The sequence below is a fragment of the Lissotriton vulgaris genome, chromosome 11 (genome assembly GCF_964263255.1).
Source record: "Lissotriton vulgaris chromosome 11, aLisVul1.2, whole genome shotgun sequence".
NCBI lineage: Eukaryota > Metazoa > Chordata > Amphibia > Caudata > Salamandridae > Lissotriton > Lissotriton vulgaris.
In genome coordinates, this window is record NC_141699.1 from 132,292,256 (window position 1) to 132,317,269 (window position 25,014).

Below are 25,014 nucleotides of genomic sequence, written 5' to 3' on the forward strand. Positions count from 1 at the left end.
TGAGGTGTTTCTTGCCCTCTCCAGAGGTGTACTCATTGGATCTGGCTCTCTTGTGAGGCCTGAGTGATCCATCACTGTCCTCTTCAGATGATTTATGTTGCTTAGTGCCCTGGAGCCACAAAAGCAGCCTCCCCTCTCTATCCCGCCGAGTCTTAGAAGAAAAGGTGCAACAGATTTTGCACTGTCGTACCTCATGGGTTGGGTGGAGGCAATACATGCCGTCCTTGGGAGGATCGTCCACATGAACCCTTTTCTTGCCACAGATCTTACATGGGCGGAAAAGGCCTTTTTTTATCACACATAATGAAGAAAAAGATATCCAGGAATAAACTCCAGAAGTTTGAAGAAAGAACTGAGTAGAACTCAGGGAGACTTCCTTCACACACGATGTGCGGTGAGAAAATCTGAGGGAAACTGCCTCTGTTGGAAGAGTTGTAGAGAGTGCTAGCAGCTGATTGGCTGCATTCAACAATTGGTCCTCTTTTAAAAAGGCGATAGGCTATTTAAAACAAGGCTCAGGGCCATTATTTATTTATTTTAAGATTTATAATGCTCATGGCTGCCTAAGCAACGAGGCGACCCAGCGCAACCAGAAACCAAAGGCAAGAGCACGAGAGACCAAACCAATGATTAAACGTCGAGCAACGGAAACAGCCAGGTTTTTATGCTCTTACGGAACGCCAAAAGATTCGGAAAAACTCTAATGTGAGCCGGGAGCGAGTTCCAGAGTCTAGCCACTAGGAAGTGAAAGGAGCGACCCCCTGCCCTCGCTCTCCGTACTCGAGGAGCACAAACAATCCAAGGTCAGCAGATCTCAGTGAACGCCCTGGCACATAGGGCATCAACAGGCAAGATAGCCCTAAACGCTTGGTGCGTCAAAATCTTGTATGAAATGCACAGCACCTTAAACTGAATGCGCATTTTCGACAGGCAGCCAATGAAGCTTGGGGAGCACATGCGCCACCGAGCAAGATCTAGGTAATGCCACCAGAAGGCGCGCCGCTGCATTCTGGACCCTCTTAATGCTAGCTTTATTAGCGCCCAGGTATAAGGAGTTATCGTAGTCTAGCCTGGAAAGAATAGACGCCTGAACAATAGTCTTACAAACTTTGGGAGGGAAAAAACCAAAGAGGGGTCCCAATCCTCGCAAGAGCCCGAAGCAGACAGCAGCAACAGCTTTTGTTTGTTTCTCAAACGTCAGTCCGCTGTCAAACCACATGCCCAAGTTCTTTACAGCTTCCTTGGGTAGCGGGGCGGGTTTGAGATGGCCCGGCTAGCACTGCTCGTACCATAGTTCCCGATCCTTACCAAACAGCAGAATCTCAGATTTGCTGGCATTTAACTGTGAACAGTTTACCACCATCCAATCTGAGATGGCCAGCAAATCTTCCTTGAACTTGTCCAAGTTGGCACAGAAGTTTTTTGAAAAGGCAATTACCAACTGAGTGTCATCGGCATATGACACCAAGGACAGCCCCCTGCCTTTAGCCACTTCCGCCAAGGGTCTCACATAAAGATTGAACAAAAGTGGGCTAAAGATAGAGCCCTGTGGTACCCCCTGGCACAGGACACATTCCTGGGAATGGAAAGGTGGTACCGAGACCTGGAAGGACCGTTCCTCTTAAAAAGCCGGATCCAGTCCAAAGCCCCACCCCTAATCCCAACTTCCAGGAGGCGTTCAAGAAGAATCTCATGGGACACCGTATCAAAAGCGGCGCTTAGGTCCAGCAGGACCAAGGGCGCCGAGTCTCCCACGTCCAACCTACTCCGGATGGATTCCGACACTGCCAATAGCGCAGATTCGGTGCTATGCCATGGTCGGAAACCATGCTGTGATGAGTCAAAGATGTTGTGCAGTTCGATAAATTTGGATAGAGTGGAGTTCACATGTGCCTCCACCAGCTTAGCCAAAAAAGGCAGCTGGGAAATAGGGCGATAGTTACCAGGATCTTCCAGATCAAGAGAGGGTTTTGTTATCAGAGGAATGACTTTGGCGTGCTTCCACGCCCTAGGTACAGAAGCTGACCTCAGAGACAAATTGGCCAATTCTAAACTCACCAGAGCGATCGATGAGTGGAACTGGCGAAAGTGAGCAGATGACATAGGGTCAGCTGGGGAGCCTGACTTGATTTTATGGCACAATGCCTCAAATTCCGGGGGCGTCAGCAATGGAAAAGATGATAAAAAGTTGCCCTCCATGATATCCTCCCCTCCAAGCACCACTTTCTCCATAGGGGAGGTCGCCTTAGAGAGGCCGCGATAAATCTGATCAACTTTATTCATGAAGTGTTGCGCTAATACCTCACACTGACGATTGGAGGCTATGGGAGAGGCTCTGGAAGCACCAGCACTCTTCATATTATTGAGCAGGGAGAAGATGGTCTATGTGGGGTTTGAACTGGCCAGAATCTTGTTGGCTACAAACTCCGCCTGTGCTCTCCGAATGAGCTTGTGATATTGCTTGACAGCGGCCTGATTTTCTAATTTTGCAGAAGCCTCATAAGAGCGGCGCCAAGCACGCTCAAGCTGCTTGCAGCTCTTCTTTGCCACAGTTAGCGAATCGTTAAACCAAGGGTTAGATGGCCCACATCCCTTTCCACCCTGTTTGGCCGGAATACAGCTATCCAGACCGGCCATCAACCATTCTTGGAAGCACAAATTCGCCCCCTCTATATCTGGGGGTAGTTGAGGTCCGTGCTCAGCAAGCCAGATAGATAACAAATCAAAGTCCAACTTGTGCCAAGGCTGTTTAGGCACTTGGGCTGGGCAGATCGCATCCACTTTACACTGCAACAGCAGAGCGAATGTAACCAATGAATGATCCGTCCAAGCCTGCGGAACCGGCGGAAACATTTTTAAAGAACAGAAGTTTGAAAAAATTGGGTCTAACAGGTGGCCAGCCACATGTGTACCCTCAAATACGTGTTGCGGCAGCTGGAAGGCCTCTAAGTCTGCCAAAAAACTGGTGATCTCAGCTTTCCCCCCATTCTCAAGATGAAGATTGAGATTCCCAAAATGGTAAAGTTTGCATCCTTACTGGCCAATTGTCCAACTTTACTCAATAGACCTTCTCTTAACAGACCAGAGGGCCCAGGGGGTCTATAAATTAAAAGGCCAGACATTGTAAAGTTACAACTGAGACTGATTTTAAAAAGAGCACTTTCACAGCCCGCAATCTTCTCCTTGCACAAGCTAAAAGTATAGGCTTCCTTAACCACCACTACGATACCACCCCCTCTACCCCTCTCTATTAATGGTTTTTAGCACATAACCTTGTGGAAGGGTTAACCAAGGCTTCGCCACTGAGTCCTGGGTAAGCCATGTTTCCGTTAGGAAAAGGGCGTCAGGGGACTCGTCCGTTAAATCAAACACCTCAGCATGGTGTTTCGCCAAAGAGCGGCAATTCAAACTGAGAAACCTATATTCCATTAAGCCAAGTAGGTAAAGAGGCTGCTCCACTAAATCCAGCTCAAAGGCTCAGAATTCGCAATGGAAAGTTAGTCTATGGCATTAGTTAATTTTCTGCTTGATTATGTCACTGCGGGACTCCTATCTCGACGACGGGGAATGATTCAAGCATGTGACTCTATGAAAGATACCCCAATACTGGATAAATGCTAGACTCTTCAAAACAATCAAGCACTGCATCAACCACCTGCTTGACTCTCATTTTACACATTCAGCACACAAGTCCAATGTAATTAACCTATTTTTCAGTGAAAAATAGCACAGCAGCAGCTCCAAGCTTGGTCCTCTTTTTGACCTACCCCTTCTTCTAGCGTCTCCTAATGGACATCCATCAAAGCCCTAACGAACAAGTTACTTACCTTCGGTAACGATATATCTGTAAGAAACATTAGTTAGTATTAGATTCCTTACCTTAGAATATCCCCAGGCGTCAGTCTGGATCCGGAAACTTTTGCGTAGCAGTACCCCTGCGCGTCGGTAGGCGTCGTCTGCAGGCGTCCCCTGCGGCTCCGCGTCCGTCGTCGGCGTCGTGATGACGTCGCTGAAGTATATAGACGCCGCCTCCGCGTGCTGACGTCAGTTCTTTGTACACAACTTTTCCGCGCCAGAACACGCAGAGCCGTGTGAGAACCAACACTGGTGCCATTTTGAAACTAGGGCCCTGAAAGGGATGTCCTTAACCCTAGGTATCAGTTCGCAGAACGGGGAGGATGGGTGGGTTCAGTAAGGAATCTAATACTAACTAATGTTTCTTACAGATATATCGTTACCGAAGGTAAGTAACTTGTTCATCTGAAAGAAACACGTTAGTATTAGATTCCTTACCTTAGAATAGATACCCCAGCAATACCAACCCCGGTGGTGGGTCTGCGAACCAATACATTCCTACACCAGAAAGTCCTGGAGGACAGAACGGCCAAAGAAGCCATCCCTCCGGACTTGACCGTCCAGGCAGTAGTGCCTCGCAAAAGTGTGCAGCGAGGCCCACGTAGCCGCCTGGCAAATGTCCTGCAAGGGGACTCCCCGGCCCAGGGCAGTAGTAGCCGCCGTGGCCCGAGTGGAATGGGCCCTCAGCCCAACAGGAGGCTCCTTCCGAGCCAAAGAGTAGCACGCTTTGATGCACAGAACGACCCACCGAGAGATGGTCCGTTTATGTACCGCCCGTCCCTTCTTCGCACCCACGTAGCCAACAAACAGTTGGTCATCCACCCGGAACTGTCGTGTGCGATCCACATAAAACGAAAGCGCACGTTTTGGGTCCAGACGATGGAGCCGCTCTTCATCCTTTGAAGGATGCGGAGGCGGGAAGAAGGAGGGGAGGGTGATGGACTGCCCGATGTGAAAAGCAGAAACTACTTTGGGCAGGAAAGAAGGTCTAGTCCTGAGAACCACCTTGTCAGGATGAATGGACAGGAAAGGAGGTTGGACAGAAAGAGCCTGGAGCTCACTCACTCTCCTGGCAGAGGTGATGGCAACCAGGAAAGCCGCCTTCAAAGTCAGGAGACGGAGAGGATAAGAATGAAGGGGCTCAAAGGGAGCACACATCAAAAAGGTTAGAACCAGGTTCAAGTCCCACTGAGGCATCACAAACGGAACAGGTGGATACATGTGTGTGATGCCCTTCAAGAATCTCGTTACAATTGGGGACTTGAACAAAGAAGGCTGATCAGGAAGCCTTAGAAAGGCTGAAAGGGCCGAAAGGTAGCCCTTGATAGTGCCCAGAGCAGAGCCCTGCTGGGCAAGAGAGAGAAGAAACAGAAGAACCTCGGAAAGAGGGGCAGAAAGAGGATCCACAGCCTTTGCTGTGCACCATGCCACAAATCTGTTCCACCGACAGGCGTATACCGACTTTGTGGAGGGACGCCTGGCTGCCAGAATTACATCACAGACTTCAGGAGGCAAGTCAAATGGCCTCAACTGCCGCCGCTCAATCTCCAAGCATGGAGGTGGAGACTGGACAGGTTCGGGTGGAGGACCGTCCCCTGCTGCTGCGACAGAAGGTCCTCCTGAAGGGGCAGGCGGATCGGGGGACCGACTGACATGCTGAGTAGCTCGGGATACCAGTACCTTCGAGCCCAGTCCGGAGCCACAAGGATGACTTGGGCCCGGTCGCGCCTGATCTTCTTCAGCACTCTGGGCAGAAGTGGTATAGGCGGAAAGGCGTACAATAGACCGCATCTCCACTCGCGACGAAAAGCGTCTCCGAGCGAGTGCCGCCTTGGAAATTCCAACGCGCAGAATTGATGACATTGCGCGTTCTCTTCTGTGGCGAATAGATCTAACCAAGGCTCTCCCCATTGCTGAAAGAGACCTTGCGCCACGTCCGAGTTCAGACGCCATTCGTGATCCATCATGCACCGGCGGCTGAGTTCGTCCGCCCTGGCATTCAGAGAGCCTGCCAGGTGTTGAACCACCAGGGTCACACCCTGATGTTCCAGCCACTGACCGAGGCGCAGAGCCTCCTGGCAAAGGGTCCACGACCCCACCCCGCCCTATTTGTTGCAGTACCACATGGCGGCGGTGTTGTCGGTGAACACTTGCACTACACTCCCTCGGACAGAGTGGAGGTATGCCTTCAGTGCTAGACGAATCGCCCGCAGCTCCAAAAGGTTGATATGGAGCCAGGACTCCGCCGGAGACCAGAGGCCTCGTACTTCCGCCTCTCCCAAGTGGCCTCCCCAGCCCTGGAGGGTCGTGTCCGTCACAACCACGTGCTCCGGGTGGGGCAGGGAGAGGGATCTGCCACTGATCCAATCGCGGTCCATGAGCCACCACTGCAGTTGTCTCGCAGTGCCCTCCAAGATCAAGACATGATCGGACAGGTTGCCCTGATGCTGGGCCCACTGAAACTTCAGGTCCCACTGCAGAGCCCGCATCCGCCACCGGGCGTGATGCACCAGAAGGATGCAGGAGGCCATCAGCCCCAGAAGCCGCAGCGTCAACCTGACCGAGACTCGGGATAATGGTTGGAAGATTGGAATCATAGCCTGTATATCCCGACCCCGCTGTTCGGGAGGGTAAGCCCGAAACTGCGCCGAGTCGAGAACCGCTCCGATGAAGAGGAGCTTCTGAGAGGGACACAGGTGCGACTTCGGCACATTGATGGAGAACCCCAGCAAATGCAGGAGGTCGGCCGTAGTCTGGAGGTGGCTGACGACTGTCTGGGGCGAGCCCGCCTTAAACAACCAGTCGTCTAGGTAGGGGAAGACTGAAACCCCTAACCTGCGCAGATGAGCTGCGATCACCGCCATCACTTTCGTGAACACCCGTGGGGCGCTTGTAAGGCCGAAGGGGAGCACGGCAAACTGAAAGTGCTCTTGGCCTACCGTGAACCGCAGGTAACGCCAGTGGGCCGGCAGGACGGGGATGTGAAAATAAGCGTCATGCAAGTCCAACGCTACCATCTAGTCTTCCGGGTCCAGGGCAGCTAGGACCTGAGCCAAAGTCAGCATTTTGAACTTCTCCTTTCGGAGGAAGCCGTTGACGTTCCGCAGGTCCAAGATAGGGCGTAGGCCCCCTTTGCCCTTCTTGGGTACCAGGAAGTAGTAAGAGTAACATCCACACCCTACCTCTGGCCCAGGAACGCGCTCGATGGCCCCCTTGGCCTAGAGAGCCGTGACTTCCTCTTGCAGAAGTTGGAAGTGATCCCCGACACGCGGTGGCATTGCGGTGGCATGGATGGAGGGGTCGCCTCGAAGGGGAGGGAGTAGCCCCTTCGGACGATCTGCAGCACCCACCTGTCCGAAGTGACTGTGCGCCAGTGGGAGAGGTGATGGCGAACCATGCCTCCCACAGGCGTCACATGGGCCTGAAAACTCGGACTAGAAAGGTTTGGAGGCGGGTGCTGCTGCCGGAGGTGTAGACTGGCCTCGCCGTTGTCCCCAACCGCCGCCACGGCGGTTTCCACGTCCACCACCGCGCTATTGAACATTTTGCGGCGCTTGGCTGGCAGTACGTGGGGGGCGCCCCTTCGTGGCCACGAAAGGAGCGAAAGGCATGGGGCCGTGAGACCCAAGCCCTGGAGTCCTTAAAACGTTCCAGCGCATGGTCTGCCTTGTCGCCGAAGAGGCGACGGACATCAAACGGCATGTCCAGGAGTGTGGCCTGGACATCAGCGAGAAGTTGGCGGACCGCAACCAGGTGTGGCGTCGAACCGCCACCGTCATTGCCATCACCCTGCCCAGTGAGTCCGTTGTGTCCAGTCCACACCGGATAGAAAAGCGTGCTGCATCTCGGCCCTCCGCAAGGGTTTGGGCGAGTTTAGCCTGGACCTCCTCCGGGCATTGCGGCAGCACCTCCGCAACCGTGTCCCACAGAGTGTGGGTGTAGCGGCCCAAGAGACAGGCGGTATTCACAGACCGCAGCCCTAAGCTAACAGACGAGAACACCTTCTTCCCGAACTGTTCGTATCTCTTGGATTACCTGTCGGTCGGGGCCGACGGGAATGCGGTCTGGGAGTTGGAGGCCTGGATAACCAGACTCTCGGGGGTGGGGTGGGTGGACAAAAAGCATGGGTCGCCCGGGGCCGGGCGGTAGCGTCTGGCCACGTTCCTATCCACAGGCTGACCTGTGGCGGGCTTGGACCAAGTTCCCACAAGATCGTCACACAAGGCCTCATTGAACGGCAGCAGAGGCTCAGTGGAGCTTGACTGCGGTTTGAGGACCTCAGTGAGGAGGTTAGTCCTCACGGCCGCGACGGGGAGCTTAAGGTTTAAGGCCTTAGCTGCCTTTGTCAACACTAAACTATATGTAGAGCCCGCCTCCGAAGCCACAGTCGGAGGGGAGCTAAATCCAGTGTCTGGCGAAGTGCCAAGACCACTGGCCTCCCCAAGGTCATATGTCCAGTCCTGTTGAGACTAGCAATCTAGTGCCAGAGGGTCCTCAGACCCCTCCCAATCCTCCTCCTCGTCACCCGTACCCTGCAAAACAGGATCAGTAGACGGGGCCTCCTCGTGGAAATAAAAATCTCCAAAGGCCGTCGGATGCGGCACCTAGCGGCGCCGTTCCGGCGCCAGAGTTGGACCGAAGGAGGCATTGGGGACGGCGTCAACAACGGGCGCCGGGGGCGACACCCGTGGGGCCGGCGCCGGTGAGGTCGTGAGGTCGACCGGCGACGACCCGGATCCGGAAGCGGATCCGGTGAGGTCCTGCAGCGCCGAGACCGAAGTCGCCGGCGGCGTCGGGCCGAAGCACCCGGCGGCGTCGGAGCCGAAGCACCCAACCCGCTAGGACCTCCGGTCGGGGCCGTTTGGCGACCTGTCCCTCGACCTCCCGTGGGACCGGGACAGGGACCTGGAGCGGCGCGGGGCCGACTGCCTCAGCTGGAGTCGCTTGCGGGACCACTCCCGCCTAGCCTTCGACGTCTGGGCCCGGCAGTCAGGGCAGGTTCGATCGTCATGGTCGAGGCCTAACCACTTCAGGCACCGGCAATGGGGGTCCGTGACCGACATCAGTCGGTCGCACTTCGAGCAGGGCTTGAACCCGGGCATCCCTACCGGCACCGATAGAGTCGAAGACTCGATAGAAAAAGAGTGATCAAAAAGATCAAAAGTTCAGTCAAAAAGTGACTGGGGGTAGAGCTTCTCCGGATCTGCGCTAGCTGGCGCGGAAAAAAGAAGAACTGACGTCAGCGCGCATGGGCGGCGTCTAAGTACTCCGAAGACATCATTCCGGCGCTAACGACGCCGACGACGGACGCGGAGCCGCAGACGACGCCTACCGACGCGCAGGGGTATTGCTACGCAAACGTTTTCGGATCTAGTCTGATGCCTGGGGATATTCTAAGGTAAGGAATCTATCACTAACCTGTCTCTTTCAGATAGATGAATACATCACAGCACGCTCTACTTTAAGAGGGTAATAGCCTACATTGCTACACACACTGGGCCCATGCGAGGAGGGTTTACACGTGGAGTACTAGTTGTCATATGATTAACGTTTAGGATAAGTGTATTCTAAGCTTTCATCTCCCCCTCCAAGACTGTTATTCACACTACTGTGCATCAAATAATCTTACCTTACCTTACTCATACCATGAATATGCTACAGCACTGTCTCACCATGCACCAAGGTAACAGATAGGTATGCCAATATCTTCACTATGAATTCCAAGCTAGTTAAATTCTGACATGGATACCAGAGATAGCTAGAAAGGGAGGACTGACAGGCATACATGCAAACAGGGAAGCAAACCCATTTAGAGGCAAATGGTCAGGCTAAGTAGAGCAACTTTAGGAAATGCTTCCTGAGATAGAGATGTGTTTCAGGTATGTCTTGGTACGGTATTTGTCACTATATGAATTAAAAGGACTATTTCTGAATACAGCATGCCATTTTTCTCACATAGTCGCTCATATGGTGTTTGTCACTACATTTACAAGATCAAGATGTTTGGGGAGAAATACACAATTGCTCTCTTTGGTCAGCTTTATGGTGGGTCAGCCGTATAGCACTCGCCCATATTTACAATCAAATAAGCATCGTACTTTAAATGGGCTGAAACCCATAAACACCATTGTTTGTCAAAATTAATAAAACGTAAAGTCAATTGAAAATTCTGTCAAATACTCCAGGCAGAAGAGACATTTTTAACACCATGAACCCATTTTATGGCTTTAAAATATGGGTGAGTCTTAAGAGTACCTAAACCTAACCCTGGCACTATGATTGTTCAGGACGTTTTCCTATTGGACCATGTGAAAGTGGGCATCATGACCAGAGTTGCAAAAACTTGAATTTAAACTTGAAATGCACCTTGACAGCAACAGTGAGATACAGTAACACATTTTCATCATAGACTAAATACGCTAAAAACTAAGATTCCCTCAACTTTACCTCAGATTATCCACTCTGACCCAAGTGAGGTACAGTGCAATATACACAGCACTTCTGGCAATGGTGATGGGTTCTGGGCATTTGCAGTGTTGTGGAGAAATTGCAAAAAAGAAAAAGTTACTTATCTGCAACACTAGATCTTTTCAAGAACAAATACCACAAAAAGGTAATTGTTGTAATCTTCCTTCCCCATGTTTTCCTCCACCCCTTTGGTATGTTCCTCTCTGTTTCCCCCTCCCCTAATGGGATGTTCCAAGGGACCTTACCTTAGAATGTTGCCATTCCTCAGTCAGTCCTGGAGAGTGGGTGACGGAATAAAGACTACTTTTTATCAGCTCTGCCTCTGTCTTTCATTCCTTTCAACACTAATCAATTTCCACATTTGTTGGCAGTATTGCTTTATTGATGTAAAGGGAGTTTTCTACGTGGCCTAACTTGAATTGTCTAAAGCGTGTATTCTGCTTACATTTATAAGAGGAATATATTGCATATTGCATCTAAAATGTACAATACTGCTAAAGGAAATCACTTGTGCATGCCTTATTTCCAAGTAAATTTTCTTAACAGTACACAAAACTGTTTAATAACAAACTTTCTGCTCTTTGCAGTACAGGTAAACTATATATATTAAAGGTATTTCTGCACTTTCATCACTGCAAAAAGAAAGAAACTGCATTATGATATTTAACATTTAAATGTTCAGTTAATTTTTTTAATCAATATTAATCGATTTATAGGAATTAGAAGTTAAGAGTTTACCTCTCCAATAAGATACTTAAGGCTGCCCCAAGGCATTCTTGGGTCGTGCTGCGTATAGGCTTTTGTCAGATATGTATTCAAAATTTCCATGCACACCTGTTATGGACAATAAAACGTAACAAATCACCGTATTTGCATAAACATCAAAATTGCACATATGCCACCCACAAAAAGATGTGAAACATTTTAGTCTTTTTCTTTAGAGATGATTAGGTTTGATAACTCAATTTTAATTAATTAAAAAAAAATCTGAAAAAGAAAAGCCAATTCTTATCATCATTAAAGGTTTCTGTCTTCATTGCAATATATGTTAAACAATTTGAAAAATATCTGTAATCAAATGAGGTGACATTTTGCTCTTTCTCTTCAAACCCACTGTACCCTGGCTTAACCTATCAGCATTAATATTTGGTTAGCTCACCAGCATAACTGTATGTTAGGGGAATGTAGAAAATGACCATCTTCTGTGTGATGTCCCCCCAACATTTGCCCTATCTATTTTGCTGGTTTTAGAGCTCTGTGCACTTTACTGCTGTTAACCAGGATTAAGTGGGTGTGCTCCCACTTTATTCATGGTTAAATCCGCATATTCTTTATTGAAACATTTTTGTCTTGATTCGAAGTCCCGAGTATGTGTGTACGAAATCACACAAGACCTAGAAGTCAAATGCCAACGGTGGACGCATTGTGGCATCCACCAAGTGGTACTACAAAATATGGCTTCAGGCCTACCATTATAGCCTGACTGCTGAAATGTAAAACCTGCAGTGCAACTTGAAAACCAAAGTACACATTAAAATAATTATTTCTGTATCTCAGGTTTTGGACCAGCTGGAAAAATAAAATAATCCAACAACTCTTTTCAATATTTATGAAAAGCCCAATTCAATGGTGAAGTTGGATTTTTAACACATATTTAGGAAAAATAACTTTTAGTTAGTTGCCCTTTTCCTACCTGGAGCTCCTGGAAGATGATTTACATTAGCTCTACAGTCGATCCAGTGCTTGAAGGTAATTAGGTGTGAAATTCCTTCCAGGAGCTACTCATTTGACCACTGTGATTGACATGTTGATCTAATTGAGCAGGGATGACTCCTTTGAGCAAAGCTGAATATCTGGGGTGTGGCTACTGCCGTTCGTGTTGATACCACAGTGTTTATCCAGCCTGAAAGGCCTCTCTGAGGCACATGTAACACGTTTGCGCCCTCAAAAGGGATCAAACATGCCCAGAACACAAATCGTGTGCATTCCCTGTCTAGCTGCTAAAGGGCCATGCTTTCTCTATCTTAATTTTGTCAGGAACAGTTGCCAGATCCACAGGAGCGAAGATGAATCCCCCAACATCCAAAAAGCAGCACTTAAAGGAGAACCTTGAAACTCGCTCCAAGATGCTGCTCTCTAAAAGTATGGGGGAATAAAACCAAGGAGTGTCCACCACTCTCCCCATAGGATGAGGATTAAGGTTGTGTAGAATGGCAGCCAGAGAACGTAGATGCTAGAAGGAAAGAACAATAAGCACCCTTAATTCCTATGCAAGGTTATAAAACACTCTAAACATTGAGCTGTGATTATTGTCACCTCACACTCACCAGTGCTCGTTTTGAATAATTCCTTGAAGCGGAGGGCGTTTAAGAATTCAAGAACCTCCTAGTCAATGGCTGGAATGCGGGTAGGATAACGGTAGGATATCCAGAGGTCTAAATGGAGAGATCTAAACACTCACTCAGTCACCATTCATACAGTAGACACTGTGGGGGAAGGGTAAAGAAATCTTAACAAGAAGGTATAGGGGGCTGAGGTGTTCCGACCGGCCAGCTTAGGATATGCGTGGCGGAGCAGATACACGCTCACGAAGGTGTGCCGTCCGGCTCCACGGGGGAGTGTAGAGCGGAACAGCGACTCCCATGCAGACAGGAACGGGATCCGAGGTGTTCCGCCCGGCCCTGACAGCCACAACAGGGCGGAGCAGAGACACACTCGCCGAGGTGTGCCGTCCGGCTCCGCGGGGGAATGTAGAACGGAACAGCGACTCCCTCACAGGGGAACAACATAAATGTTAAATATCAAGTATAAAAAAGCTGTGAGCCCAGGATAGAAGACGCAGTTCTAATGAATGGTACAGCAAGGCGGCACGTAACAAATAAGGGAGGGGGGAATGCAGCCAAGGGGGAGAAGCTGCCACACAATAAATACCTCTACACCACAGGAAGGAACCGACACCAAGGGGAGCGGGGTCAGGAACCAGGGCAGCGGTAGGGACTCTGGAAGACGCCACAGGAGCTTGCTTCGGCGGGACTGGAACAACACGGAAGTGGAAGGGGGCGTGGTCAAGGAACAAGTCAGTAAGCCAAGCGTCAGGCTACGTGCGAGGCGTTCCTTTAGAGGGATAAGGGATCGTGTGTAAAGTTCGCTTCCCTGTTCTGTGATCCGACCCTAACCACAGCTCAAGGTCTCCTTCTTCTCCCTCAAACCCTAACAAATTTGTTTTTTGGGTCCAAGGTCTGCGTGAAAGTGAATTTTAGTGTTAGATCTGGGAGTACACTAGTAATTTCTATAGTACAATCCCATACATACACGCCAGCTCTTAGAGCCAAAGTTTAGTATGGCTGAAGATTTTGGCCATCTTGGAATTGCCCTGACACATCGAATTGTGGGCTTATTTGCTGTCGAGCAGGAACAGAACTACTAAAAAGGTAGGTAGTCCAAGATCTAGAAACAGCTTATTATTGCCGTGAAACTACTACCACGACGACAAGAAGATTCAAGCATGTGAATCTATGATGGATTCAATATTGGAGAACTACTGAAAAAGTAGGTAGGCCAAGGCTGGGAAACTTTTACGCCATGGATTAAGGAGTGCCAAGGAGTCACACCCATCCACTAGTTAGTACCTACCGTAAATGGGACATCTTCAGATAGCCTTCTCAGAACACCTACTAGATCTGCGGTACATCAAAAGAGGACTAAACCTGCTGTCTGTGATCTGAGAGGAGCCCTGAAGGATGGACTTACTCCCTTCTGAAGCGAGGACGAAGAAGTAAACTTCAATGGGCAGTTGGCTGACCTCTTGCTTGTCTTCATGAATACAACAAGCTTCAAGAGTCCTTTTCCCCGAATTGCCAAGCCGACCAGTGGAAACTGGACCGTGACTGGTCATTTTGTTGGCCTCTGCCTGAAACCCTCAGAATATTTCAAATGCACAAGTTACTACTTGTGTAAAGATATATCTGTAAGAGACATTAGTTAGTGATAGATTCCTTATCTTAGAATATCCCCAGGCGTCAGACTGGATCCGGAAATTTTTGCGTAGCAGTACCCTTGCGCGTCGGTAGGAGTGGTCTGCGGCTCCGCGTCCGTCGTCGGTGCCGTGATGATGTCGTTGGAGTACTTAGACGCCGCCTCCGCGTGCTGACGTCAGTTCTTAGACACAGCTTTTCCGTGCCAGAAACGCAGAGCTATGCTAAAAACCAACACTGGTGCCTTGAAACTAAGGCCCTGAAAGGGGATGACCTTAACCCTAGATATCGGTTCGCAGCAGCCTGGCAAATGTCCTGCAAGGGCACTCCTCGGCCCAAGGCAGTTGTAGTCACTGTGGCCCGAGTGAAATGAGCCCTCAGCGCAGCAGGGGGTTCCTTCTTAGCCAAGGAGTAACAAGCCTGTATACACAAGATGATCCACCGCGAGATGGTCCGCTTGTGCACCGCTTTACCCTTCTTAGCATCCACGTAACCAACAAAGAGTTGGTAATCCACCCGGAACTGGCGTGTGCGGTCCAGATAGAACGAGAGCGCACGTTTTGGGTCCAGATGGTGGAGCTTCTCTTCCTCTCTTGAGGGATGCAGAGGCGGAAAGAAGGTGGGCAAGGTGATGGATTGCCTGATGTGGAAGGCCGTGACTACCTTGGGCAGGAAAGAGGGCCTTGTCCGCAACACAACCTTGTCCGGATGGACTGAAAGGAAGGGAGGTTTACAGGATAGAGCCTGGAGCTCACACACTCTCCTGGCAGAGGTGATGGCTACCAGGAAGGCAGTCTTCAAAGTGAGAAGTCGGAGAGAACAATTGTGAAGTGGCTCAAAGGGAGCGCACATCAGAAAAGTAAGAACCAAGTTCAAGTCCCACTGAGGCATCACAAAGGGCACAGGAGGGAACGTATGCATGATGCCTTTCAAGAATTGATTAACAATAGGAGACTTTGTAGGAAGGTGGATATCTGACTATGGTTACCCCCAACTTTTTGCCTAGTGTTTAGCTGGTTTTCGACTTAGTTGGCCTGGGATCCTTCTATTCAGGACCCCAGGCTTCCTGCTCTCTTTGTTAAAATGGACTCCATGTACCTTAGGTACATATCTAATTGGATACTGGATCACCTTATCAGCCCCTGTACCGTGTACCTTAGGTACCCAGGGCATAGGTGCACTCAGGGCCTACCAGGGGCTGCAGCATGTATTATGCCACCCCTGGCTGGCCATCCAAATCTGACACATCTGGCTGATCAATTAGCTGGGGCAAGGTGGTGTAATCACCCTTTGCTTTAGATATAGTATACCTATATCTAAACCTAAAATGGACACATATCCTCCTATAAGTCACTCCTATGGCAGGCCTTAACAATCCTGGAGGCAGAGTGCTTGGAATTGTGTGAGATGGTGCTCTAGCATGAGCTGAGCCTGTCTACAGCTTTCGGAACCAAGCCCTTTAGCTGTTTCCATGATAACGCTATACCATATACTCTTAAGTGCATTATAATCCTCGCGGTTATTGCTAACTTTGGTATAGCATTATCGAACAAGTTACTTACCTTCGGTAACGCTTTTTCTGGTAGATACTATATCTGCCTGTGGATTCCTCACCTTGTGATTATCCCCCTTGCGCCAGCAACATTCGGAAATTCTTTTCGTAGCCTTGCGCCGACGTGGATAGGACGTCACAGAGACACGGATCCGCTCGCGACTCCGCTGACGTCACCGACGCCTATAATAGGCCCACGCCGGCGTGATGACATCAGTTCCGCCCTTTTTTCAGTGCCATTGAGGCACACGGACGGACCAATGACAGTAGAAATATACACAGTATACACAATATACAATTGCCAAGGAGAAACACACATAGTGTGGAGCAAATGCAAGAAAGCAAATAAAACAACTCCTTAACAATACAATATAAAAACAATACAATACAGTAATTCTGGTATAGAAGAGTGGACAACGGGGAGGCGGGTGGGTCAGTGAGGAATCCACAGGCAGATATAGTATCTACCAGAAAAAGCGTTACCGAAGGTAAGTAACTTGTTCTTCTGATAGATACATCTGCCGTGTGGATTCCTCACCTTGTAAATAGAGTCCCACAGCAGTCCCCACTCCCGGAGGAGGGTGTCCACTCTTCTAAACCAAGAAATCCTGAAGGACAGAGCGCGCAAAGTGGCCGTCCCTCCTCACCTCGGAATCCAAGCAGTAATGCTTCGCGAAAGTGTGGAGGGAAGACCAAGTTGCTGCCCTACAAATATCCTCTACAGGAACACCTCTAGCCAATGCAGAGGTTGACGACTTAGCTCTCGTAGAATGAGCCCTTATACCCTCTGGAGGTTCCTTACGGGCCAAAGAGTAGCAGATCTTTATACAGAGGACAATCCAGCTTGATAAAGTTCTATTATGGACCGCTCTTCCCTTCTTGCAGCCAGCAAAGCCAATGAAGAGCTGGTCATTCAAGCAACAGTCTTTAGTTCTGTCCAAATAAAAAGACACCGCCCTTTTGGGGTCTAGACGGTGCAACCTCTACTCCTCCTTGGAAGGGTGCGGGGGAGGATAAAAGGTAGGGAGGGTAATGGATTGACCAAGGTGGAAAGGAGTCACCACCTTAGGAAGAAAAGCAGCCCTGGTCCTTAGAACCATCTGATCAGCATGAATGGTCAGGAACGGGGGCTTGGAACTTAGAGCTTGAAGCTCACTCACCCTCCTTGCCGAGGTTATTGCAACGAGGAAAACTGCCTTAAAGGTTAAAAGCCTCATAGGACATTTATGAAAAGGCTCAAAGGGAGAGCCCATCAGAAAGGTCAAGACAGGTTCAAGTCCCACTGAGGTACAATAAAAGGAGTAGGAGGGAACTTGTTTACAAGACCCTTCAAAAACCTTAAAACTACAGGAGACTTAAAAAGAGAGGGCTGGTCAGGCAAACAAATAAAAGCCGACAGTGCCGAAAGATAGCCCTTAACCGTGGCAACAGCAAGCCCTTGTTGTGCCAAAGAAAGAGCAAACCGGAGCACATCAGACAAACGGGCTCTCAAAGGGTCAATTTTATTCTCACCACACCAAGTGACAAATCTTGACCATCTACATGAATAGACAGTCTTAGTGGAGTCACGCCTGGCTGACAAGATGACATCCACCACGTCAGGCGTGAGAGAATAGGAAATCAGGTTGCCCCGTTCAATCTCCAGGCATGAAGGTGCAATGTCTGGAGGTGGGGGTGTAGAACCTGTCCCTCCATCTGAGAGAGGAGGTCTGCCCTGAGAGGGAGACGGAGCGGCGGGTGAGAGGCGAGGTGGAGTAGATCTGTATACCACACCCTTATTGGCCAATCCGGGGCGACCAATATAACTTGGGCCCGGTCTTGGCGAATCTTCCTCAGAACCAGAGGAATCAAAGGTATGGGAGGAAACACGTAAAGGAGTTGATTTCCCCAACTCAACTGAAACGCGTCCCCCAAGGCTCCTTGCATCGGATACTGGAGACTGCAGAATGACGGGCAGTGAGCATTCTCGCGAGTGGCAAACAGGTCCACCCGAGGAGTCCCCCACGTCCGAAAGACGTGACGAACCACCTCCGGGTGAAGCCTCCACTCGTGGTCGGCAGAGAATTGCCGACTGAGACTGTCTGCACGCACGTTCAGAACTCCGGCCAGATGATTTGCCATCAGACAAATCTGGTGGTCCTGAGTCCAGGACCAGAGACGCAGAGCCTCTCTGCAGAGACACTGCGACCCCACACCTCCCTGTTTGTTGATGTACCACATCGCGGTCGTATTGTCCGTCAGGACTTGAATTGACCGACAGCGAAGGGAAGGGAGGAAGGCCTTGAGCGCCAAACGTATCGCCCGCAACTCTAGAAGGTTGATGTGAAGCAACCTTTCCTCTGGAGACCAAAGACCCTTGACCTCCAGATCCCCCCTGATGAGCACCCCACCCTAGAGTGGATGCACCCGCTATTACCGTGGCCACCGATGGAGGTAGTTGGAAAGGCATTCCTTGCGACAGGTTGCCTTCCACGCTCCACCAAGACAGATCCGCTGCAGTTTCTCTGGAGATCTTCACTGACTCCCTGAGATCTCCGTTGTGCTGATACCACTGCCTGCGGAGACACCACTGGAGTGCCCTCATGTGCCAGCATGCATGGTTGACCAACAGAATGCAAGAAGCCATCAGACCGAGCAGGCGAAGGACCTTCAGGACTGGAACGACCGCTCCATTGAAAAATAAAGGAATAATTTCCTGAATGTCGCGAATCCGGGAAAGCACGACAAACAGTAGTGTCCAGTACGGCACCTATGAACAGGTTGCGCTGGGAGGGCACCAGGTGAGACTTGGGTACATTTATCGAAAAACCCAACCTGAACAACAACTGAGTTGTTACTTGCAGATGATGGAGCACCTTCTCTGACGACTCCGATTTGATCAGCCAGTCGTCCAAATAAGGGAACACAGGTATCCCCGACCTCCTGAGATGAGCTGCTACCACCGCCATCACCTTGGTGAAGACTCGAGGCACAGTAGTAAGACCAAACGGAAGGACCGCAAACTGGTAGTGTTGCGATCCCACCGTAAAACGGAGATACTTCCTGTGCGACTTCAGGATAGGGATGTGGAAATACGCATCCTGCAAGTCGAGCGACACCATCCAGTCTCCTTCCGTCAGCGCTTGAAGAACCTGAACAAGGGTGAGCATCTTGAATTTCTCCTGCTTCAGATAGAGATTCAAGATCCTGAGATCCAGGATTGGACGAAGTCTGCCATCCTTTTTGGGGATCAGGAAATACCGGGAGTAGCATCCCTGACCCCTTTCCTGCTCTGGGACCACCTCTATCGCACCCTTTCTTAACAGAGTTAGCACCTCCTCCTGCAGAAGAGACAGATGTTCCTCGGTGCAAAAGCCTTGACAAGGAGGGTAAACGGGAGGGAATTCCCGAAAGGGAAGGGCATACCCATTTTCTACAAGATTGAGAACCCAAAGATCTGATGTAACCGATTCCCAATCCTGTAGAAAATGGGTAAGCCAACCCCCAACCGGACCCACATGATCCTGAATAGCGGATCTAGGGCTGCTTTTCTGTGGCAGGGGGGTTGGAAGAGGTGGAGGAGGAAGAGGGCTGACGTCCACGAGGACGCGCTCTTTGCTTTCCCCTGTATGATCTGTACATAGAATTTTGCTGCTGCTGCTGTTGGCCTTGCCGGAAATTCCGAAAGGAGCGACCAAAGCCCCTGAACCTCCTGTTGGTAGAAGTGCCTCTGATCTGGAGACCTAAAGACTTAGCTGTCGCTCTGCAATCCTTGAATCTCTCAAGAGCTGCATCCGCTTTCTTCCCAAAGAGACCAGAACCATCAAAAGGAAGATCCAGCAAAGTAGCTTGAACATCAGCCGAAAAGTCCGAGGACTTCAACCAGGCTGACCTCCTAGTGGCGACAGCAGTGCCCATGATACGAGCCACAGAGTCGGCAGTGTCCAGACCACTTTGAATACCCTGGCGAGCCGCCGCCTGAGTATCAGAAATCACTTCCTCAAAATCCTTCCGGTTGGCATCAGGAATTTTTGGAACCAGGACACGCAAAGAATCCATCAGGGCATGCACATATCTTTCCATCAGACAAGTGGCATTAGTTGACTTCAACGCCATGCTCGCCGATGAAAAGGTCTTTTTTGCAACCTGGTCTTGTTTCTTTGCTTCCTTTTCACATGGAACCTGAGGAGAGGCACTAAGACTCTTTTTAGAACAGGCAGCCTGAATGACCAGGCTCTCTGGCGAAGGATGAGAAGACAGAAAAGCCGGGTCCTCAGGAGCAGCCCTGTACCTTCTCGCAACACTCTTAGAAACCGCAGGAGCCGACAATGGTTTCTTCCACACCTCCATAATAGGATCCGTCAAGGCATCATTACATGGAAGCAAAGGCTCAACCACAGAATTCGGAGAATGCAAGACCTCAGTGAGGATATTGGATTTAAACTCCACTGTTGGCAAAGTCAACTGAAGAAGTTTAGCAGCCTTCCTCTTAACTAGATGGTAAGGTTGGATATCCTTAGAAGGAGCACGAGAGCCGGAGGGCAACTCCCACTCTGGAGAGAAATCAAGACTTCCTGAATCTGCCAACTCCTCAAAACAGCTCTCCTCCAATTCACCTTCCTCAACATCAGAATGTGAATCCAGGTACCTTTGCTCTTCCAAAAGGCGTTGAGCTTCCCTTCTGGACCTCTCCTTCTTACGCCTCTCTGCCGGATCCACCTGCGGCTTCGTCGGATTCAGGGCTGACGCCGGTATCGAATCCGATGGCACAGAGGAATGCCCTCGAGGACGATCTGGAGCGGGCGAAGCCGGAATCAGCGTCGACGACTTCGGCAGAGCCGGAAATTGCCAATGCGGCGTCAGAGCCGGCATGTAAGGCATGAATGGAGCAGGAGGATAGGAGTGAGGAACTCCCAGGCTGAAAGCCAAAGGACCCATGGGACCCGAAGGTGCACCAGAGGGGTACCACACCCTTGAGAAGACGCCATACATAGCGTTAAGAAACGCTGAAGGGTCCTGGCCTGGGGCAGGAAAGGGCGGTTGAAAACCATCAGGCCAGTCCTGAGGAGGGATCGGATTCAGCTCTTCAACAGGCGCAGAATCCACATCCTCCCGAGCCTCTTCCTCTTCACGGGCCGGGGACGGCGCCGGAGACGGATTCAGAGCCGGAGAAGGATTCGGAGCCGGAGTGGGAGACCGCCCATGCGACTCCGAAGGTGAGGCCTCACCTTCCGGCTCAGAGACTTCCAGAGTAACCACCTTCGAACGTACCTTCTTCGGTGACCTCGACCTCGAGCCGGACTCCTTACCAGACCGACGTCGGGACTCATGTCTCCTCTTCTTATGTTTCTTCTTTGACTTCGAAACATGATCCGATGCCGACTTCGAAGACGACCTCTCTGGAGAACCAGATCTCGACCTCCACCTTGACTTCGACCTCGCCCTTCGAGAACGAGACCTCAACGATTTCTCCTTCCCAGCCTTCACCTTCGCAACCAGGAGTTTGGCTTCTCTCTCCCTCAGGCCCTTCGGGTTCATCTTCCGACATGAAGAACAATCTTCCACATCATGGTCGGAACTCAAACACCAGATGCAGTCATCATGGGGCTCGGTAATAGACATCATTTTACCGCACTCCCTGCAGAGCTTGAAGCCGGTCTTCTTGGATGACATCGTCGAAGAGACAGGATACAAAGAAGCAGAAATTTGCAACAAAATGGCAACAAAGTACCAGTTGGCTACAGTGATTCCCGATAACCGTTAGCGTCGACGACGCGGAAAAAAGGGACCTGATGTCATCACGCCGGCGTGGGCCTATTATAGGCGTCGGTGACGTCAGCGGAGTCGCGAGCGGAGCCGTGTCTCTGTGACGTCCTATCCACGTCAGCGCGAGGCGACGAGAAGAATTTCCGAATGTTGCTGGCGCAAGGGTGATATTCACAAGGTGAGGAATCCACACGGCAGATATATCTATCAGAAAAAACATGTCGAGTAAGGTGTCATACGAATTGGAATACTACCCCTTCGCCAACTCTTGCGGCGGGGGTAGCATTCCACCCTTTTAGAGGGACACAACATGTATGTATCTGTGAACCCCGGTTAAAGTTAACTCGAGCCTCAGCATCACAAAATGGATGCTGCCACCACAGACACAAGTCTGACCTCCTGCTGCTGGGATTCCTTCCAGCCAGGGAGGCTTGGACAAAGGGTTTCCTGCCTTGGGAGGTGCTAGCACCACCCTAGACAGGATTTTGTGTATTGGGTAGGACAGGCCTGAAAGGAATGAGACATGCCTGGGGCACACAAGGTGCCCTGTGCATACACCGGTTCAAACCAGTTGCTGGGGCACTCCAGCCCCAGCTCTGGCACGAGGCCGGACCAAGGATAGGGTGTGTAACCACCCCCTTCCTGGTCCCACCCACAGGAGGGACCTAGTCGCAGTACAGCCCCCTTTAGGAGAATAAAGGTAGGAGCTGGTCCCATTACAAATTAGATTAATCCTGACTTGAACCTCTACAAGAAGAAACTCTGGACTTCGACGTTCTGCTCCAAAGAAGACTGAAGAAATCTCCCTTGTGGGCAAGGAGTGTCCACCCTGCACCAGCAGGCACCATCAAGCGTCCAGCGGCTTCACTTTGTCGTCTTCCCTCGAGGATCCAGACTTCAGAGCCTGATGAGACCCGGATTCCCAGACCTCTCCGACCTCAACTCACATCTGCAGCACAGCTGAGATCCGTGGGTGCGACGAGAACTGTGGGACCGGGCTTCTTGGAGAAACTGCACTTCGCTTCCAGCACGACTTCTGAGGTAACCTCGACAAAGTGCTTTGGGGATTGAGAAGCCCCAGCCCCGAGCAGCTCCTGCACCAAAGACCAGCCCTCCAGCATCCACGAGATCTGCGTGGGGCCCTTCTGCCTGTTTGCTGCTCGACGCGTTGTCTGGTCACTTGCCGGCTGGCTAGTGGCCTCCTAGACGACGATCCTTGAAAAGTACACCGCTGGTCTGGTTGCTCCAGACTGGCTCTTGCTTCCTTCCAAAAGAGAAGTACCCCGGACCCTCCTGGTCCGCACCAGACGCCTTTTCCACTCACCGTGTGGGTTGCCTTTGCCAAGGTATGTTGACGCCGAATCCGGAACCAACACCGCCGACAGCGAGATCCTGTCTGGGGCAGCTCGTGCCCCCATCCTGGTCATCAAAGACACCTCCTGGTCCACGTGGTTGCAGAGTCAAGCGTCCACTCTTCACCTGATCGTGACGACAGCATCTGGGTCCTTCCTGGTTCCTCTCCAGTCACTAGTTAGTGACTTTGAACATTGTCCCCTCTGCTTTCAGGTCTTCAGCATTCCTGATCCACCCTTGGATCACACCGGACATCTTCCTCCTGGTCACCTGCAGCATCTTTTCTTTCAGGCTCCATAGACTTCAACGCAGAAACCCGACACGACTTCTCACCTATGCACCCGCAGCCCGTGGGTGAGGTAACAAGAGCATTTCGGTGCTCAAGGGTAGATTGACTCTCCTAGTGTACAGATTCACAGTCGTTTTAGTCCTAACCAGTCAGGATTGTCCGTACTCACCTTTTTCTTGAACTGTACTGTCCATAGACATTGTTACGCATCTCGGGTGTGAGTTCACACTTTGCAAACGCGTTCCGTGGGCCTTCTATTACTTACCTACAGTTAGGGTAGTGTAGTCCCAGCGATCCTACAGCCTCTGGACAGCTCCATTCCTTCTATCGATTTCCTTATACCATTTACTTAGTATATGGTTTGTCGTGCCCCTAGGGCACCATTGTAATTTGTGCAACTTAGACGTATTTTTCCTAAGAGATTTTCATGTGCTTAGCCCTCTAACCTCATAAAGAGTCCAGAGGTGTGTGTTAGTTAATAAATATCTTGTTTATTTTCATAACAACCTGTGTGGTGTCCTTTCACTTGGTATTCAAGGGGTTATATGTGGTAAAACAGCTGGCTTCACATGCCAAAAGATTTAGCCTAAGACTGCTTTGTCCATGCTACCATTAGGATAGCTGGTCTATAAGGTTGACTTACAACCAATCACCATAAGGGTTGTTTGGACTGATACAGGGTGATCACTAAAATTAGTGAGCATCATATATCAGGCCAACTTCTCACATCGGTGTGCAGTGGTTGGGATTTGAGCTTGCTGTTGTTTTTACCAAATATAATCTTGAGATATCATTTGAAAGATCACATAAGGTACCATAGGTACCTATAACAAGCTTAGAAATACTCTGGGTTCTACTGAACCAGCTGTTGTAGTAGAAAGGGAGTAGCACACCCTGACTACAACTCTTAGCAAGGGATCAGTAGGAAAACCCATAGTGTAGGTAAGTGCACCACTTACACCTCACTAGAAAGCATGTCTATCACAGGAGAGAACGCAGTAGCTTCCCCTGTGGTTAGTGACCCTCCACAGGTCCTTTCCAGATATGCAGCACTCAGCTTCCAGGAGTTGAGACAATTGTGTACCTCCAGGAGACTGAAATAGGGTTCTAACCCTACCCTTCCTTTTCTGTTAGGTCTGTTAGAGACATATGATGCTAGAAGGGCTTCTAATCCAGGCCCCTCTGGTCCTACAGATGGAAGCATACCCCCCTTAGAAGCTGACCCTGAGTCTAACCTCCCTGAAACAGACGATGTAGAAGGTAGGGAAGATGGGGACACCTCTGATGAGGAGGTAGAAAATGGTCCAGTCATAGTTGGTAGACTTACCAGGGCCAACTTAAGCCTACATGAGGATGGAACTGGGGGAGCCCCAGACCCATCCACAAGCAGGCCTAACCTTGGGAATAGACGAGTTAGGTCTCGCTCCAGAGGCGCTACAGATCTATTCACACCCATGTCTCTCAGGCCTCTTCTCAGAGAGGGATGACATCCCCTCAGAGAAGAAAACATGAAGCAAAGATGAGGGAAGTGAATCTGAGGATTGAGTGGGAAGAACTTGCCCTTGCCAAAGAAAGACTTGCATTTGCCAGAGAGCAGAAATTGCGTGGGGTAGAACCCACTGGTGGCAGCATTATCCCTAGAGATAAAGACAGAAGTTTTGATACTAGACACCTGAGTAAAATAGTGCCCCCATTTAAAGTAGGGGATGACATCCACAAATGGATGACTGCTCTGGAGAGGGCCTGCACTGTACAGCAGATACCCCAGGGTCAGTGGG

The 25,014-nt window shown here is 50.3% G+C and overlaps 1 protein-coding gene across 1 annotated transcript in view; it reads right to left on the reverse strand.

Annotated features, from left to right (window-relative positions):
• Nucleotides 1-25,014, reverse strand: part of DNAH10 (dynein axonemal heavy chain 10) — a 1,963,751-nt gene that overhangs the window by 134,228 nt on the left and 1,804,509 nt on the right. Inside the window, exon 72 of the mRNA XM_086942901.1 lies at nt 11,062-11,157. Coding sequence (XP_086799027.1) covers nt 11,062-11,157 — 96 coding nt within the window. The remainder of the gene's footprint in view (nt 1-11,061; nt 11,158-25,014) is intronic.